This window comes from Camarhynchus parvulus, chromosome 15 (genome assembly GCF_901933205.1).
Source record: "Camarhynchus parvulus chromosome 15, STF_HiC, whole genome shotgun sequence".
NCBI classification, from domain to species: Eukaryota; Metazoa; Chordata; class Aves; order Passeriformes; family Thraupidae; genus Camarhynchus; species Camarhynchus parvulus.
In genome coordinates, this window is record NC_044585.1 from 1,674,555 (window position 1) to 1,690,981 (window position 16,427).

The 16,427-nt window shown below is 59.0% G+C and overlaps 1 protein-coding gene across 7 annotated transcripts; it reads left to right on the plus strand.

Moving 5' to 3' along the window:
* Positions 1 to 698: 698 nt before the first annotated feature.
* On the plus strand, positions 699 to 15,355 carry THOC5 (THO complex 5). 7 transcript variants are annotated; one of them, XM_030959200.1, is made up of 21 exons: positions 699 to 778; positions 1,542 to 1,653; positions 1,961 to 2,041; positions 2,422 to 2,565; positions 3,796 to 3,909; positions 5,198 to 5,295; positions 5,862 to 6,008; positions 7,680 to 7,794; positions 8,226 to 8,358; positions 9,217 to 9,294; positions 9,467 to 9,507; positions 10,703 to 10,802; positions 10,939 to 11,047; positions 12,472 to 12,573; positions 12,666 to 12,762; positions 13,017 to 13,131; positions 14,133 to 14,236; positions 14,319 to 14,406; positions 14,515 to 14,630; positions 14,780 to 14,970; positions 15,150 to 15,355. In XM_030959200.1, exons 2-21 carry the CDS (start codon positions 1,558 to 1,560, stop codon positions 15,211 to 15,213), a joined length of 2,133 nt encoding a protein of 710 aa, XP_030815060.1. In that variant the 5' UTR covers positions 699 to 778; positions 1,542 to 1,557; the 3' UTR covers positions 15,214 to 15,355. The 7 variants fall into 7 exon arrangements, with proteins under 7 accessions (XP_030815060.1, XP_030815064.1, XP_030815066.1 ...); XM_030959203.1 differs by having other exon boundaries at positions 768 to 778; positions 1,542 to 1,593; XM_030959201.1 differs by lacking the exon at positions 699 to 778 and adding an exon at positions 789 to 1,066.
* The last annotated feature ends 1,072 nt before the right edge of the window (positions 15,356 to 16,427 follow it).

The window sequence follows — 16,427 nt, forward strand, 5'->3', positions numbered from 1 at the left end:
CTCATGGATACACCCAGCACCACCAGGGATCCCATCCAATGCCCCCCCAAGCTCCTGGATCCCCCCCAAGCACCACTGGGCACCCCAAGGCAAGGCCCAGCCCACCCCATGGGACCCCCCAGGGCTGTTGAGGACCCCGTGCCAGGCCCCTCAAACCCCCCAGTGCTAAAGTGGACACCATCCCATGACCCTCCAAGCCTATGGATGCTCCCAGTGCCACTGGGGACCTCTTCTCGTGCCATTCTGAGCACAAGGATCCCCCCAGTGCCATTGGGGACCCCATCCCCAGCCTCCCCTAAGCCCATGGATCCTCTCACCACCACCAATGACTCCATTCTCTGCCCCTGCCAAGCCCCTGTGTGCCCCCCACCCCACTGAGGATCCCATCCCAAGCCCATGGGTACCCCCAGTGCCATCAGGGACCCCATTCCATACCCCCCTGACCAATGGGTACCCCCAGAGCCACTGGGCACCCCATCCCCAGCCCATGGACACCCCTAAGTTCCTTGGGACCCCTCTCCAAGCTCCCCCCATTCCTATGGGTGCCCTTCTGCACCAGGAACCCCCCAGTCCCACCAGTGCCCCTAGTGTGAAGGTCTGACGTGTGGCCACGCCCCTTTGTTAAGCCACGCCCATTCCCGAAGCCACGCCCCCGCGCGCCCTGCGGGTCCTCCAGGGTGCCGTGTCCGCCAGGGGGCGCCCGGAGCAGCGGCCGCCGCTCCGCGCCGCGCTCTGCGCTCCGTGACGTCACTTCCGGAGGCGCGGAGGGGAGGCCGCGGTGAGTGCCGGGCTGAGCCGGGACCCCCGGCCGGGGATGGGGGAGCGGCCCCGGCCCTTGGGCTCCGCAGGGCCGGGCGGTCCGTGCCCCGCTGTGCCAGGGGCTCGGTGCAAGCGGAGGGTCCTGCTCTGGAGGGGTGAAGACTCCGTGCTGGGGGAGCTCTGAGGCCTCGGGCCCATGTGCAGGGCTGTGGGGGCTCAGGAGGAGCGGAGAGACCCCGGCGTGAGGGCCTGGGGTGGCTCTGAAGGAGTGACGGGCTCTGGGCTCCGTGTGCGGGGCTCTGGAGAGGTGGAGTGTCCTGGATCTGGGGGGGCTCGCAGGAGAGGATGCGCCGGGATGGATGTGCGGGGGTCTGGGGTGTTCTGGAGGAGTCTGACGCCGGGTCTGTGAAGGCTCTGGGGGCTCTGCTGAGGCAGAAGCCGCAGTCCGGGGGCTCGGGGAGGGGCTGAGCGCTCGGGGCCGGGGTCCCAAGGGAGCTCAGTGGCACTGGGGGGCCGGGGGGCTGTGGTGGAGCAGAGCCCGGGCTCGCTGTGGTGGAGCAGAGCCCGGGCTCGCTGTGGTGGAGCAGAGCCCGGGCTCACTGTGGTGGAGCAGAGCCCGGGCCCGCCGCGCTGGAGGGGGCTGGGAAGGGCTGGGAGGTGCACGATGGGGGGAGGCCCAGGGCACACTGCAGAGCCCAGGCGGGGCTGGCGGGAGGAGCCCAGTTTAGCCCCGAAGCGGGCAGGTTTGTCCCCCACAGACTCAGCCCGTGCTCCCTCCCCAGCCCTGCCGGCAGCACCATGTCCTCCGAGTCCAGCAAGAAGAGGAAGCCCAAGGTGATCCGCACGGACGGGGTCCCAGCCGAGGGCAAGCGGGGCAAGGGCGACACGGAGCAGGTACAGACGTGCCCAGGGCCCTGCCCACACCCCTCTGTGCTGGCCTGGCTTTCCCTCCTGGAAAACAATCCCAGAGAAGCTGTGCCTGCCCCATCCTGGCAGCATCCCAGGCCAGGTTGGATGGGCCTTGGAGAAAACTGGGCTGGTGGAAGGTGTCCCTGCCTATGGGACTGGATGGGCTTTAAAGTCCTCCCTTCCCACCCAAACCATTCTGGAAGTCCATGAATTGTGAGATCCAGTTCCCCCAGCTTCCAATGCCTCCTAAACTCCCACTGTGAATTCCTAAACCTGCTTCCATCTCTTTCAGGAGACACAAACACTCCTCTGGAGAGTGAGCACAAAGCTGGAAGATCCCTCAGGGATTTGCATGGTGCCTTCAAACCCTCCCGTGAGCAGCAGGATAGTGTAGGATCAGCCAGAGTGGGGAGCGGGGTGGAGGAGGAGGAGGAATCACCTTTCTGGATTGTCCTCTGTGGTCATGGAGATCATGGAATATCCTGAGTTGGAAGGGATCCACAAGGATCCTCCAGTCCAACTCCTGGCCCTGCACAGGACACCCCAACAGTGCCAATTCAAATTGATAACAATTAAAGACAGCCTGACTTTGCCAGGTGTTTTAGTGACTGCTGGGTTTGGGATTGTTGGAACTGAGTCCTCTCCCTGTGTAAAGCCATGGGATTCACGGGCAGAGGCAGAAGTGGCAGCTCGTCCCCCAGAGCCCTTTCCAGAGGGAGGGATGAGCCACAGGAGGTGTTCTTGCCTTGGCAGGATGCCAGGTACTACAGCGAGGAGAGCGAGGTGGATCTGCGGGACCCCATCAAGGACTACGAGCTCTACAGGGAGACCTGCCAGGAGCTCCAGAGGCTCATGGCAGAGATCCAGGAGCTGAAGAGCCGGGGCATCAAGGAAAATGTGAGGAGAGGCCTCCACGTGGGGTGTAACATGTCTGTCATTTGATGTTTCCCATTAATCCCAGGGGAAAGGCAGCAGGAGCTGTGATGCCTTGGACATCACAGGGAAGTGGAGCAGCCTCCAATTGCCAGGCTGTGGGGCAGGAATTGGGCTCTGGAAATGGAGCAGCCTCCCTTTGCCAGGCTGTGGGGCAGGAATTGGGCTCTGGAAATGGAGCAGCCTCCCTTTGCCAGGCTGTGGGGCAGGAATTGGGCTCTGGAAATGGAGCAGCCTCCCTTTGCCAGGCTGTGGGGCAGGAATTGGGCTCTGGAAAATGGAGCAGTCTTCCTTGTCCAAGGCTGCTGGGGCAGGGATTTAGCTCTGGAAATGGAGCAGCCTTCCTTGTCCTGGGCTGCGGAATTGGGCAGGGAATAACCTCTTGGGCTGCTGGAGGAAATGAGCCTGAAATGAACATTTCCCTTGTCTTGGGCTCCAGGGGTAGGAATTGAGCTCTGGAAGTGGAATAACCTCCCTTGTCCAGGCTGCTGGGGCAGGAAATGAGACCCTCGAAATAGAACAGTTTGCCTTGTCTTGGGCTCCTGGGGCAGGGATTTAGCTCTGAAAATCGAATAACCTCCCTTTCCCAGGCTGCTGAGGCAGGAATTGAGCTCTGGAAATGGAGCAACCTTCCCTGGCCAGGGCTGCTGGGGCAGGGATTTAGCTCTGGAAATGCAACAGCCTTCCTTGTCCTGGGCTGCTGGGGCAGGGATTTAGCTCTGGAAATGGAGTAACCTCCCTTTCCCAGGCTGCTGGGACAGGGATTTAGCTCTGGAAATGGAGCAGCCTTCCTTGTCTTGGGCTGGTGGGGCAGGAACTGAGCTCTGGAAATGGAACCATTTCCTTTGTATTGGGCTCCTGGGGCAGGGATTTAGCTCTGGAAATGGAACAGCCTCCCTTTCCCAGGCTCCTGGGACACGTCAGGCTCCTGGGACACGTCAGGTGCTCCAGGCTGAGCCACCCCTGTTCCTGCTGCTGAGGAAGATGGCTGCAGTGATTCTTTGAGGAGCCTGCACCCCTCTCAGTTATTCCCAGCACAGCCCTGTGGTCTGACAGCAGGAGGCTCCCTCAGAAGCCCCAGGGACATAAGTGTGGCTCCGTAGCAAAGCGTGGAGCCCTGTTTGTGGCAGGAACTCCCTGCAGAGGTGGTGCCAGCCATCCCTCCTGCTTCCACCCCCTGTCTCCTGCCCTCAGGCCTCGGAGATCGACGAGCGGCGCGTGCAGAGCTGCGTGCACTTCATGACCCTGAAGAAGCTGAACCGCCTGGCCCACATCCGGCTGAAGAAAGGCAGGGACCAGACCCACGAGGTGCCAGGAGGAGCTGGGAGGGAGGAATGCAGCTTGGGGTTTAGGGGGGCCAGAGATGGGGCAGGTGCTGCCTGCTCTGTGTGCGTGGTGTGAGGAGTTACACCTCGGCCAGGTTGTGGGGTTTGAGTTGAGGGTTTGTTGGGAGGCTCTGTCTTGGTTTGAAGAGCCAGGTGTCTGCTAAGGAAGGCAGGAGCCTGCTTTGAAATGGAAAATTCAAACCCTCTCCCTACAAATTATTATAATTTTGAATTTAAGAGGCTCTCAGGCAAAGATATGGGAGCAGGAATAACAGTTCTTTACTAGGAAAATTAAAAATACAAATGCAATAGTACAAACAAAACAAACCACTGCCAGAGTGAGACCATGCCCTGCCCCCTGTGTGTCAGGGGGTGGCACAGCCCCATCCCATGGGGGCTCAGCCCTCCTGCAGTGCCAGCTGTGCTGCTGCTGGAGCAGGGATCCTGCACAAGGGGGGAGTTTTCCTCTGCAGCTCCAGGGCTGCTGCAGATGGGCCTGGGCTCCCTCTGGCAATGCAGGGCAGCAGAAAGCTGCTCCTCTGGCAATGCAGTGGGCAAAGGCTGCTGTGCTGCTCCAGGCTCAGATTGGATCCAGGTAGGAATGCTTGGCTCCTCCCCTGGGCGCAGCATCTCCCCATGGGATGCTGGAATTGGATCAGCCCTGCAGGGACACTCAGTGGCCATGGACAGCAGAGATCTCCTGGAGGGAGGGTTGGCTGTGGGAGAGATAAAGAAAAAACTGCCCCATGGACAGCAGAGAACTGCCCCAGCTCTGACAGATGGGGACAGAACACACAGCCCCAGCTAAATCTTTCAACCTGAGACAGGCTCTGATCCTGATAAACTCCTGCTGGTGCAGGGCAGCTGTAATAAGATGAATAATGGAGGAACAGTATCTGCTTTTGTCTCAAGTGTAGCAGGAGGTCAGAAACTCTGTTTCAAGGGTCTGGTGTTGGGCAAGTGTATCAATGGGGGGATGGTTGGCCTGGAAGCTCCATACCCAGAGTTCTCAGAGAGGGAATTTTGTGTGCCCCAGCAAATGAGCCCTGTCCTGTGACTTAGCTTTGAAATGGGCAGGAAGGAGCAGGATCAGTCTCCTGTCACAATCCTTTGCTCCTCCAGTCCTTAAAAATGTCATTCTTCCCCCAAAAAACTGTTGCATACCCTAAAACCTGCTGTCCCAAGCTGCTGTAGTGACGGGGTCTTGGTGACTCTCTCTTGGTGACTGCTTTTCCTGCTCCATCCCTGCTCTGGCTGTGTCTGTGTTTCAGGCAAAGCAGAAGGTTGATGCCTATCACCTGCAGCTCCAGAACCTACTCTATGAGGTGATGCACCTGCAGAAAGAGATCACCAAGTGCCTGGAATTCAAGTGAGCATGGCCAGGGAGCAGAGGGAGCATTGGTGTGTCTGGGATGGGTGGGGGAACTCTTCCCACGTTTACTGTGGGAGCAGAGTGGGTGCTCCAGGTGGTTGTAATCATGGAATAGTTTGTGTTGGAAGGGACATTAAAGCCCATCCAGTGCCACCCCTGCCATGGCAGGAACACCTCCCACTGTCCCAGGTGCTCCCAGCCCCAATGTCCAGCCTGGCCTTGGGCACTGCCAGGGATCCAGGGGCAGCCCCAGCTGCTCTGGGCACCCTGTGCCAGGGCCTGCCCACCCTGCCAGGGAGCAATTCCTAATTCCCAATATCCCATCCAGCCCTGCCCTCTGGCAGTGGAAGCCATTCCCTGTGTCCTGTCCCTCCATCCCTTGTCCCCAGTCCCTCTGTAGCTCTCCTGGAGCCCCTTTAGGCACAGACAGTGGATGTCAAAACAAGTTCAGCTCACTGATGGTGGTGGCTCAGCAGCAGGGCAGGCAGAGCCAGTGGGACACTCCTGTGGGACACCTTGAGCACTTCCCGCTTTTCCCTGGTCTGATCCATGTGTCCTGGCAGATCCAAACACGAGGAGATTGAGCTGGTGAGCCTGGAGGAGTTCTACAAAGAGGCCCCCCCTGAGATCAGCCGCCCTGCCATCACCCTAAATGAGCCCCACCAGCAGACCCTGGCCCGCCTGGACTGGGAGCTGGAGCAGCGCAAGAGGTGGGTCAGGGGTGTTCCCATTCTGTGCTCCTGCTCCAGGGATCTGGGCACACACCTGCAGTTCAGGTGTCCCCACTCCATGTCCCAGCTCCAGGGATCTGGGCAGACCCCCAGAGCTGCTGGGAGAGCAGATGTAGGGATGAAGTTTTTCACACCCTCTTGTGTGGCTGGGAGATTGCCTCTGTGCCAAGCTGGGCTTGCTGGGATCCTTGTTCCATAGGTCAGGGAGTTCTCTGGCACTGCCTGGTGATCCAAGGAGCAAAGGGAGCCCATCCTGGCTGGAGCTGCTGCCATTCCATGCCATGGTGTGGGGCTGCCAACCACGCCGGGCTGGGACAGCCCCGTGTCCTGCTGCTGGCGTCACCGCTGTCCCAGGGCTCAGCTGCTCCCTGACTCTTGCCCCCTGGGAAAAGCAAACATGACACAGCATTCCTGTGTTCGGATAACAGTCAGGCAGTGTCCAGGAACACCTTCTGGAAGGATCAGTTGGAATGTGCTGGTGGGTGCAGCCTGAGGGCAGCTCAGCAGAGCAGGCAGCAAGAGGTGCTGGGTGCCTCCAACCCTTCATGCTTCCCTTTTCCCAAAGCCTTTCCCTAAAACCTGGCTGCTTTTATCTGGTGGAAGGCACAGGCAGGATCCTCCAGCTGGCTCTGCCTGTGGCACAAGCAGAGGAGTGTTCACCTGCAGATCTCTGATCACTGCAAACCTCATGGAGACCCTCAGCTGCTCATTAAATTGCTGAGAGGCCTTGGAATTCCCAGTCCTCACTCTGTGGTGTCTAAGGAATGCCCCTCTCCATCTCCCACCACTGCTGAGGTGGAACGTGGCCTGTTCAGCTGCTCACAAGCAGATGCCAGTGGTGCTCTGGGCATTTTCTGATGTTGTTGGGTTGTTGACATCCATCCATAATTTGTGTTGGTGTTTTTAGCTGTGCAACCCCATTGGATTGGCTTTGGATTCTTCTCCACCTTGTGTGAGGTGCCTCTGGAGTGGAGTGCAGGGATTTCATAGCTCTGTTTTGGGAAGGTGTGTGAACACTGGAACTTGTGCAGGAGCCTCTTGGGATGTGCATTGACCCCCACAAATACAGTTTTGCTTGGAAACAGAATCCAAGTTCTGCAAGGCCAGGTCTGTTCCCCCTTGGAGAACCCTTGTCCTGGGCAGGTCACTTCCATGCCCAGTTCCCTGCTCCTGCTGGGAAAGGGCTTGCAGGCAGCAGCAGTGAGGGGATTTGGTGTGTTCTCCCTAAATACAAGTGTATCCAGGGCTCAGAGCATCGTGGTGGGCTTGCATTTTCCATGAACCTTGGCTATGTAACATGAAGTGGCTCTGGGGATATGAAGGGACAAAGCCTCTTAGGGAGCTCAGAGGGGTCATGGCTGCTGGCAGCAGAGCTTGGTGTGGGAGCAGATCTCCTGAGGGAAGAGCCAGTCGCTGCCCCTTTGTGGAGCACAGCACAAGGCTGAGCTTCCCCTTTGCTTTGTTTGCTTTCCATCTCCAATCAGTTCCTTCCTGCTTCTACTTGCCCTTGGTGTTAGGAGCTCTGTGTTTGCCCCATGTCTGAGCTCTCCTGGTTCCTTAGGGCAGGAGAATGCTGGGGCTCATCATCCAGGTGGACCCCAGAAGGTTTAGAGCTGTGGTGCGTGGCAGTGACAGAATTCTCACCCCTAGGCTGGCAGAGAAATACAAGGAGTGCCTGACCAGCAAGGAGAAGATCCTGAAGGAGATTGAGGTGAAGAAGGAATATCTGAGCAGCCTCCAGCCTCGACTCAACAGCATCATGCAGGTACCTGAGCCCTGCAGGAGGTCACACTCCGAGGGGCAGCTCCTGGGCTGGTTTGGGTTTGGAGATGTTTCATTCCCACTCGGGGTGGGCAAGGGGCAGATCTGAGACCTCTCCAGAGTCTCCTTTTTTATTTATGCAGCAATTCCTGCAGAACTGCAGCTGCAGGAGCTGCTAAATGGGCCTTTCCCTGGAGAGCCCCACGCAGTTCCAGCCCCCTGTGGCTCCCTTGGGAGGGAAGAACAGGAGGAGGAACTGGGTTATTTCCAGATCCAAAACTTTCCCAGCAGAGGCGGCTGCCAGCCCTGTCCTGGGGCTCTCCATGTTTAACCCTGCACCACCACTGCTGTGCCAGCTTCATCTCCTGCTCTCTCAGGGTGAGAAGGATGAGCTGTTCCCTTCCCAGTGATGAAGGCTCTCCCTGTCATTCCCAGGCCTCCCTGCCTGTGCAGGAGTACCTGTTCATGCCCTTCGACCAGGCTCACAAGCAGTACGAGACCGCCCGGCACCTCCCGCCGCCTCTCTACGTCCTCTTCGTCCAAGCCAGTGCCTATGGACAGGCCTGTGGTGAGCACCGAGGGGCCAGTGCCCCCCACGGGCCAGATTTCACTCCTGCCTGCAGTAATCACCACTTTTTGGGGGTGTTTCCCCACTGTCTGCTCTGCTGTCAGATTCTGCTGAGCGCAGAGCAGCGGGGTGGCCCCACGGCGCGGTGAGGCAGCAGCATTTGAAACCTTGTTTGCTCAGCTGCCTCGCTGGAAGAAGTGCTTGGGAAGCTCCCTTCCCACCCCTTCCCCCCTTCCCAAGGTCAGCAGGGATGTCCTTGCAGGCTGTGAGCTGGCTCAGTTCTGTCACAGCTTCCCCAGAGCTGTCACCCCCTGCCTTGTGCCACCTGGGGACCCTAGGCCTTGTAGAGGCCATTCCCACAGCTCACCTGGAAAGCTTCATCCCTTTGTATTTTGAGGGGATTTCTGGAGCCTCCCTGAGCTGGGAGGGATTTCCTGGAAGAGGTCAGGAATCCTACTGGCCTGTGCACACCTCCTGTGTGGTGAAGGCTGTGGTGTGACCTGTTTCTCTCAGTGCCAGAGGAGCATGGAAGGACATGGTGGTGCTTGGCCACACCAGGTTCCTGCTTGTCCCAGCCAGATCCCAACCTCCCTTGGCTCTTAATAAAGATTTGGCCCTTATGGTTTCCAGGGAGAGTTCCTCAAAACCCATTGTTTTCCATCCTCTCACCCCATCCTGCCCAGGAGATCCAGCCCAGTGGTGGCCGCCCAGAACCTTCCAGACAACCTCTCCTCCCACTGGCCTTTTGCTGGAGCTTCCTTCAGCAGGAACCAGGAGCTTTAGGGGCAGGGCTGCTCTGCTCACTGCCTTTGCAGCAGGAATGGGATTGCTAACTCAGTTTTCCTGTCTCCTGTGCAGATAAGAAGCTGGTGGTGGCCATTGAAGGGAGTGTGGAGGAAGCCAAGGCCCTTTATAAACCACCTGAGGACTCACAGGGTGAGTTATGGTGTTGCCCTGGGAACTTGTTCCTCTGTGCCTGCAGCTCCTGGGACCCTGCTTCTGTTGGGAGAGGGGTGTCAGGGCTTGGAAAAAGCCCTGGTGGTCCTGCTGGTGGTGGGAGAGCTGAGCCCTGGGTGGTCCCTGCTGACACCCCTCTCTCTCTGCACAGATGATGAGAGCGATTCTGACGCAGAGGAGGAGCAAACCACGGTAAGGGACAGTGCTGTCCTGCTCTGGGGAGAGCTGGGGCTGGCTGGGGCTGGGAGCTGCCCCTGCATGCTCTGAGTGTGTGTGGAACTGCAGTGATGGCAGATGCTGACCTTTCCTGGGAGGAGGGAGCTGCCATTTCCAGCTGGTGTCCCAAATGCAGGAGCAGGCAGGGTACAGAGCTGCTCCTCTCGTGTCCCATCCCTGCAGCTCTCCGGCTGGAGCTGCTCCACTTTGTATAAATAGCCTGAGGGCAGGGAGCTGTGTCCAACAGGGAGGGATCTGTGTCCATCCCGTGCCAAAAGCGTTCTCTGCGCCAGGGCTTGTTCAGCACTCCTTGGAGGAAGTGTTTCTCCTACAGATAATTCCTGCTGGATGCTGAGGGGAGACTGGAGGTGCTGGTTGCTCCCAGCAGCAAAGCCTGAAGGGGCTCTGGGCCTCCACTCCCACCACCAGCAGCAGAGCCATGTGTATGGGGATGTTCTGTGGGGAAGGGTAAAGGGAAGGGTCTCATGTCCAGAGAAGGGAATGGAGCTGGGAAGGGGCTGGAGCCCCAGGAGAGGCTGAGGGAGCTGGGAAGGGGCTCAGCCTGGAGCAAAGGAGGCTCAGGGGGCCCTTGTGGCTCTGCACAGCTCCTGCCAGGAGGGGACAGCCGGGGGTCGGGGCTGTGCTCCCAGGGAACAGGGACAGGAGGAGGGGGAACAAGAGCGTGCCAGAGGAGGATACTGGGAAAATTTCTTCACAGAAAGGGCTGTCCAACCTGGCACAGCTGCCCAGGGCAGTGGGGGAGTCCCTATCCCTGGAGGGATTGAACAGCCATGTGGTTGTAGCACAGGAGGACATGGGGCAGTGGTGGCCTTGGCAGTACTGCAGGGGTGCTTGGACTTGGTGCTCTCAGAGGGCTTTTGCAACCTAAAGGATTCAGTGATTCCAAGTTCTGCCTCTTGCAGTGGGAAAGCTTTTGGGCCAGCAGGTCCTTGGCTTTGTCTCCCAGGAGTGGAGACATTCCCTGGAGCTGAAGGAATGACAGGAACTGGAGCTGAGTGAGGGTCTCCTGCTCCTCTCCCTCCCCAGGACAGTGTGGCCGTGGTGCTGGGGCATTGTGGAGCTGGACTGGAGGGAAAGAGCTGTGTGCTGGGGAGGTCCATGGGTTGGTGAGGAGCAGGAGAAGGCTCTGACAGCTGTTTTGCCCCCCCAGAAGCGGCGCAGGCCCACCCTGGGTGTGCAGCTGGACGACAAACGCAAGGAGATGCTGAAGAGACACCCCTTGTCTGTCACTCTGGACCTGAAGTGCAAAGGTGAGGGGCTCTGGGGTGGGACAGCAGCTCAGGGACTGTCTCCAGCAGCACCTGGGGACCTTGTGGGGAGCTGGAAGTGTGGAGGGGTTTCTCTGAGCTAGAGCAGGCACCAATGTCACCCCTTCTGTGTGGGCAGATGAGAACGTGCTTCACCTGACCTTCCACTACCTGATGAACCTCAATGTCATGACAGTGAAAGCCAAGGTGACCACTGCCATGGAGATGACCACGGCCATCAGTGCTGGGTAAGTAGAGCCCTGTGGGCAGCAAGCCTGGAGATCACCAGGCAGTGACTTCGTGGGATTTTAGAGCCCTGCAGAGCCTGGAGATCATTGGGCAGTGATTCCATGGGGTTTGGGAGCCCTGCAGAGCCTGGAGATCATTGGGCAGTGATTCCATGGGGTTTGGGAGCCCTGCAGAGCCTGGAGATCATTGGGCAGTGATTCCATGGGGTTTGGGAGCCCTGCAGAGCCTGGAGATCATTGGGCAGTGACTCCATGGGATTTGGGGGCCCTGCAGAGCCTGGAGATCACCGGGCAGTGACTCCATGGGATTTGGGGGCCCTGCAGAGCCTGGAGATCACCAGACAGTGACTCCATGGGATTTGGGAGCCTTGCAGAGCCTGGAGATCACCAGACAGTGACTCCATGGGATTTGGGGGCCCTGCAGAGCCTGGAGATCACCAGGCAGTGATTCCATGGGATTTGGGAGCCCTGCAGAGCCTGGAGATCATTGGGCAGTGACTCTGTGGGATCCAGGAACCTTACACAGCCCAGAGCTCATCAAGCAGGGACCCCTCTGCCCCTGTGGGTCTGGGAGCCCTGCACAGCCCAAGCACCTTCCTCCCCCTCTCCTCTGCCATGACAAGCCAGACTCTGGGAAGCTCTCAGCAGTGCCAGAGCTGTCAGGAGCTGAGGGAAAGTCTCTCCTGCTGACACATTGAGCCTCCCTCCCACAGGCAGAGCCTGGCAGCTCCCTCACCTGACTGTTCCTGAGGTCACCTTGTCCTGAGCTCCATAGATGCAGCTGCCTCTGCCTGTGCTCCCCAGAGCCTGCAGGGGCCTGATTGGTGTGAGGAAAAGCTGAAGTGGCAGCTTTGGGAGCCTGCCCAGGGAGCTGCCAGCTCTCTGGTGGCTCTCCCTGGCACAGGAGGTGCCTGAGGAGGGAGAGAGGTGGGAGAAGCTGATCTGGGCTTGCCTGGGAGCAAGTGCTGCCTCCCAGCCTGTCCCATATGCAGCCTCCTCATCCTCTTGGGGTTCTCTTCTTGCTGCAGACACCCCAAACCCTCTGCTGGAGGTCCTGTGCAGGGTGTTCCCTCCCTCCTGCTGCCCTTGGCTGTGTTACCCCAAACCAGGGAGGCTGTGCCTTGAGCCAGACCCCCGATCCTGCAGCCCGTTGTGCCTGGTCAGTCCTGTGAGTAGAGTCAGACGTGAGGAATTTCATGGCACTAGAGGGAGCAGCTTCCTGGAAGAGCAGGAGCTGGTGCCCTGTGATTTCCATCCTGCTCCAGGCAGGGAGACAGCTCTCACTTTGGAGTGGAATCAGGGGAAAGTCATTCTGCTCTTGAACTCATGAAGCTCATAATCCCCTTCTCTGGGCTTGGAGCCTGGTCATGAAGAGATGAAGAGCCCAGACTGCTGCTGATTGACCTCTCTCCTCTTTCTGCCAGGGACCTGCTCTCCCCAGACTCCCTCCTCAACTGCCTCTATCCAGGGGACCACGGGAGAAAAACACCCAACCCAGCCAACCAGTTCCAGTTCGATAAAGTGGGGTGAGTGTCACCCAGGCCATTGCCGTTAGTTCCTTGCTCCAGCACAGCAAATCCTCCCTGCTTGATGTGACCCTTCCTCATTGTCCCCACAGCATCCTGACCCTGAGTGACTACGTGACAGAGCTGGGACACCCCTACGTGTGGGTGCAGAAGCTGGGTGGCCTGCATTTCCCCAAGGATCAGCCTCAGGCATGGCACAAACCCCTCCCCTCTCCCCCACAACATTGGGCTGAGCTTTGGGGTCCTGTCCTGTCCCCCTGCTGGCACCAGCTGCCCCCAAACCATGGCTGGGACAGGCTGAGCTGGGCTGGATCTGTGTGTGGGGCCACGCTGATGTATCTCCTGTCACACATGTGATAGTCCAAGCCCTTTTAGTGCCTGAATGATGGGTGCCTGTCCCTGTGGGGATGTGGCTCCTGGCCTGACATCCCTCCTGCCCACAGCACACGGTGGCTGCTGACAATTCCCTGAGTGCCAGCCACATGGAGCTGACAGTGAAGCTGCTCCGGAGCCGCCTGCAGTCCCGCCTGGCCCTGCACAAGCAATTTGCATCCCTTGGTGAGTGCTGGACTCCCAGCCCTTCCCTGGGGACAGGGATGTAGTAGCAAGGTCCTGCCAGGCTCCCTGTCCTTCCGTGGGGACAGGGATGTAATAGCAAGGTCCTGCCAGGCTCCCTGCCCATTTCTTGGGGACATGGGTACAGTGGCAGGGCCTGCCAGGCTCCCCACCCTTCCCTGGGGACAGGGATGCAGTGGCAGGGTCCTGCCCATTCCATGGGGACAGGGATGCAGTGGCAGGGTCCTGCCAGGCTCTGTGCCCTTCCCTGAGGGCAGGGGTGCAGTGGCTGGATCCTCATGCAGGGAAGCATCTTGTCCCTGCTCAGCCAAGCTCCAGGTGGCCATGGTCCTGAATGCCAGTTATTCCAAGCTGCTGCCCATCTTCAGCCAGTGCCTGAACTGGCAGGGAGAGTGGAACAACAGCAATCACAGGAGAGGAGCCATCAGCTGGCTGATGTCACATTTGATGGGTGACAGTGCCACCCTCAGCATTCTCAGTTGTTCCCTCAGCCCTTGGGAGTTGTAAGAATGAAGGAACTGCTCTATTTTGGGCGGCAGAGGAAGGCTCTGCCCTTCCCAGTGCCCAGCACCTCTTTGGGAATGGCCATCCCAGTGCTGGGAGGTGATCTGGGACGTGGTGGGAGGTGAACTGCACACCATGCATGTTGTGTGCCTGTCAGGCAGCCCAGGGGTCCTGTGGGATCACAGCCCAGGGGTCCTGTGGGATCACAGCCCAGGGGTCCTGTGGGATCACAGCCCAGGGGTCCAGTGGGATCACAGCCCAGGGGTCCTGTGGGATCACAGCCCAGGGGTCCAGTGGGATCACAGCCCAGGGGTCCAGTGGGATCACAGCTCAGGGTTCCCATGGGATCACAGCCTGGGCTCTGCTGGGCACCTGATGGAGCTGCTGAAGGATAACATCGTGCCCAGGTCCTGCTTTGGGAGTGTCCCCACTGCAGGACAGTGGCAGAGCAGTGTCCCCAGCCCTGTCCTTGCTTTCAGAGCACGGCGTTGTGCCGGTGTCCAGCGAGTGCCAGCAGCTCTTCCCAACCAAAATCGTCTCCCGCCTGGTGAAGTGGACTGCCATTCCCTATGAGGATTATGCTGTAAGTGCTGAGCACGAGGCTGAATCCCTCCCTTCCAGCTCCCAGGTGGCACTGCAGCCATCACTCCTCCTTCTCCTCTCAGGAGCTGCCCTACACTAAGGATGTGATAGAGGCTGGCTTGGCTGAAGACACTCACCTCTACTACATGGCCCTGATAGAGAGGGGAACAGGTAGGCACCTTTCCTTCCTTTGGGAATTCCCAATCCTCATCCCAGGGCAGCCTCATGGGTAACCCACGTGGCTGGAGGCCCTGTGAGTGACACCTTTTTCCTGCTCAGCCAAGCTCCAGGCAGCTGTGGTGCTGAACCCTGGTTATTCCACGCTGCCTCCTGTCTTCAGCCTGTGCCTGAACTGGAAGGGAGAGAGGAACAGCAGCAACGACGACAACATTCGGGTACTGTGGGGTGGGGGCTGCATTTTGGGGGTGTCCCCAGCAGTTCTGTGTCCATAACAAGGGAATGTTGGGCTGAGCTGGTGGCTGGACACTCCTGGGAATGCAGAGTAGAGATCCAAGCCTGTGCCAACCTCATCCCTGTTTTCCAGGCCATGGAGAGCGAGGTCAATGTCTACTACAAGGAGCTGTGGGGGCCCAAACCCGGCTACCAGCTGCTCACCAACCAGCTGCAGCGCCTGTGCATGGTGCTGGACGTGTACCTGGAGACAGAGCCCCACGATCCCAGCGTGGAGGGGCCCAAGGAATTCCCCCAGGAGAAGATGTGTCTGCGCCTGGTCAGGTGGGAGCTGCCTGGGGGCTGAGGGTGCTGCCAGGGACTCTGGTGGCACTGCTGTTCCTGGGAGACTGTCCTAGAGGGATCAGCCCTCATAGTAGCCCCAGAGCTGGGCCTTTTCTGTGGGTGCCATGGGATGTTCCTGATCCCTGTGGTCACAGCCTCTCCCTCTTCTCCTCTTCCAGGGGTCCCCTGCGCCTGAAACCCTTCAAGTTCAACTACCCCCAGGGCTTCTTCAGCCATCGCTGAGCAGCCCTGGGCCTCATTCTGGGATGGGACTCGTTCACTCTGTGGCAAGAGTGTTCCCATCCTGACGTTTCTGCTCCTTTTACAATATTTTGGGGTTTGTTTGATGGTTTTGTAGTCAAAGGGATTAAACTGAGCTAAAGAAAAAAATTGTGTGGGTGCCTTGAGGGGCTGGGATGAGGGACCTGTGAGGGCTGCAGCAAGCCTTGTGTCCCAGCCCTGGGCTCTGACAGCCTTTCCAGGGATGCTCCCTGCCTCCTGACTTCCCTCCCCACCACAGGGACTGGGGAGCTGAGATGGCTAAAAACTGAGGTGGCTAAAAATAGCCCTTTTCCAGAGCCCGCACTGCAGCCCCAGCCTGTCCTTGCCGGCTGGCTGCCATCCCACTCAGCACAATCCCTGCATCCTGGGGGGCTTCTCTGCTCCCTGGCCTTGGAGGGGAGCACAGTGGGGTCCTGGGATAGGCAGGAGAGGGGTGGGACATCCTGGCTTGGCTTGTCCTGCTTGGCCTCAGGGAGTTGGGGTGTGCCCCCTCCCCTGCACCACTCTGTGTGGGGGTCCCAGACTGGCAGAGCTGGGGTTCCATCCCCCCTCCCAAGGTCACTGTCCCTCCTTCATCCCAGCCTCTCTGTGTCTCCCCTGGCAGTGATTTCTCCCCCAGCAGGGCTGAGAGCCCCTCTCCTGCTCCCCCCAGCCCTGCCCTCGGTGCAGTGCTGCAGTGCCGGGCTGTGCCGCAGCCCTTGGGTTAAACCAGGCTCTCCCAGTCCCTTGGGAGCCAGGCTTTAAAAAAAGAAGGAAGGGAAAAAACACACTGAAATCCTTTGGAAGGCATGGCAGGGCTGACCCTGTTTCCATGCTCAGGACACAGGGCCCTCGTGCCTGCTGTGGGGTGTTTCCCCTCTGGAAAGCCCCGTGTCACCCACCCCAGCCCTGGGTGACAGATCCCAGCCCCACATTCCCACCTCCCTTCCCTGTCTAATCCCAGGACAAACCAGCAGAGCCAGGGTTTCTCTGTAAGCACTTTTATTTGGTTATTGCACAGAAAGCAAAGATCAGTGGGCTGAGGTTCCTGGTGCACTGTGTGTGTCTGTGAGCATTCCAGCAGCTCCCAGCCTCTCCCACCTCTGCCCAGAGGGACTGTCACCCCCCAGGGCAGGGCAGGACCCCGCCAGCCCCCCCAAGCAGCTACAGCTCTGCATTGCACTCATCCATCCATT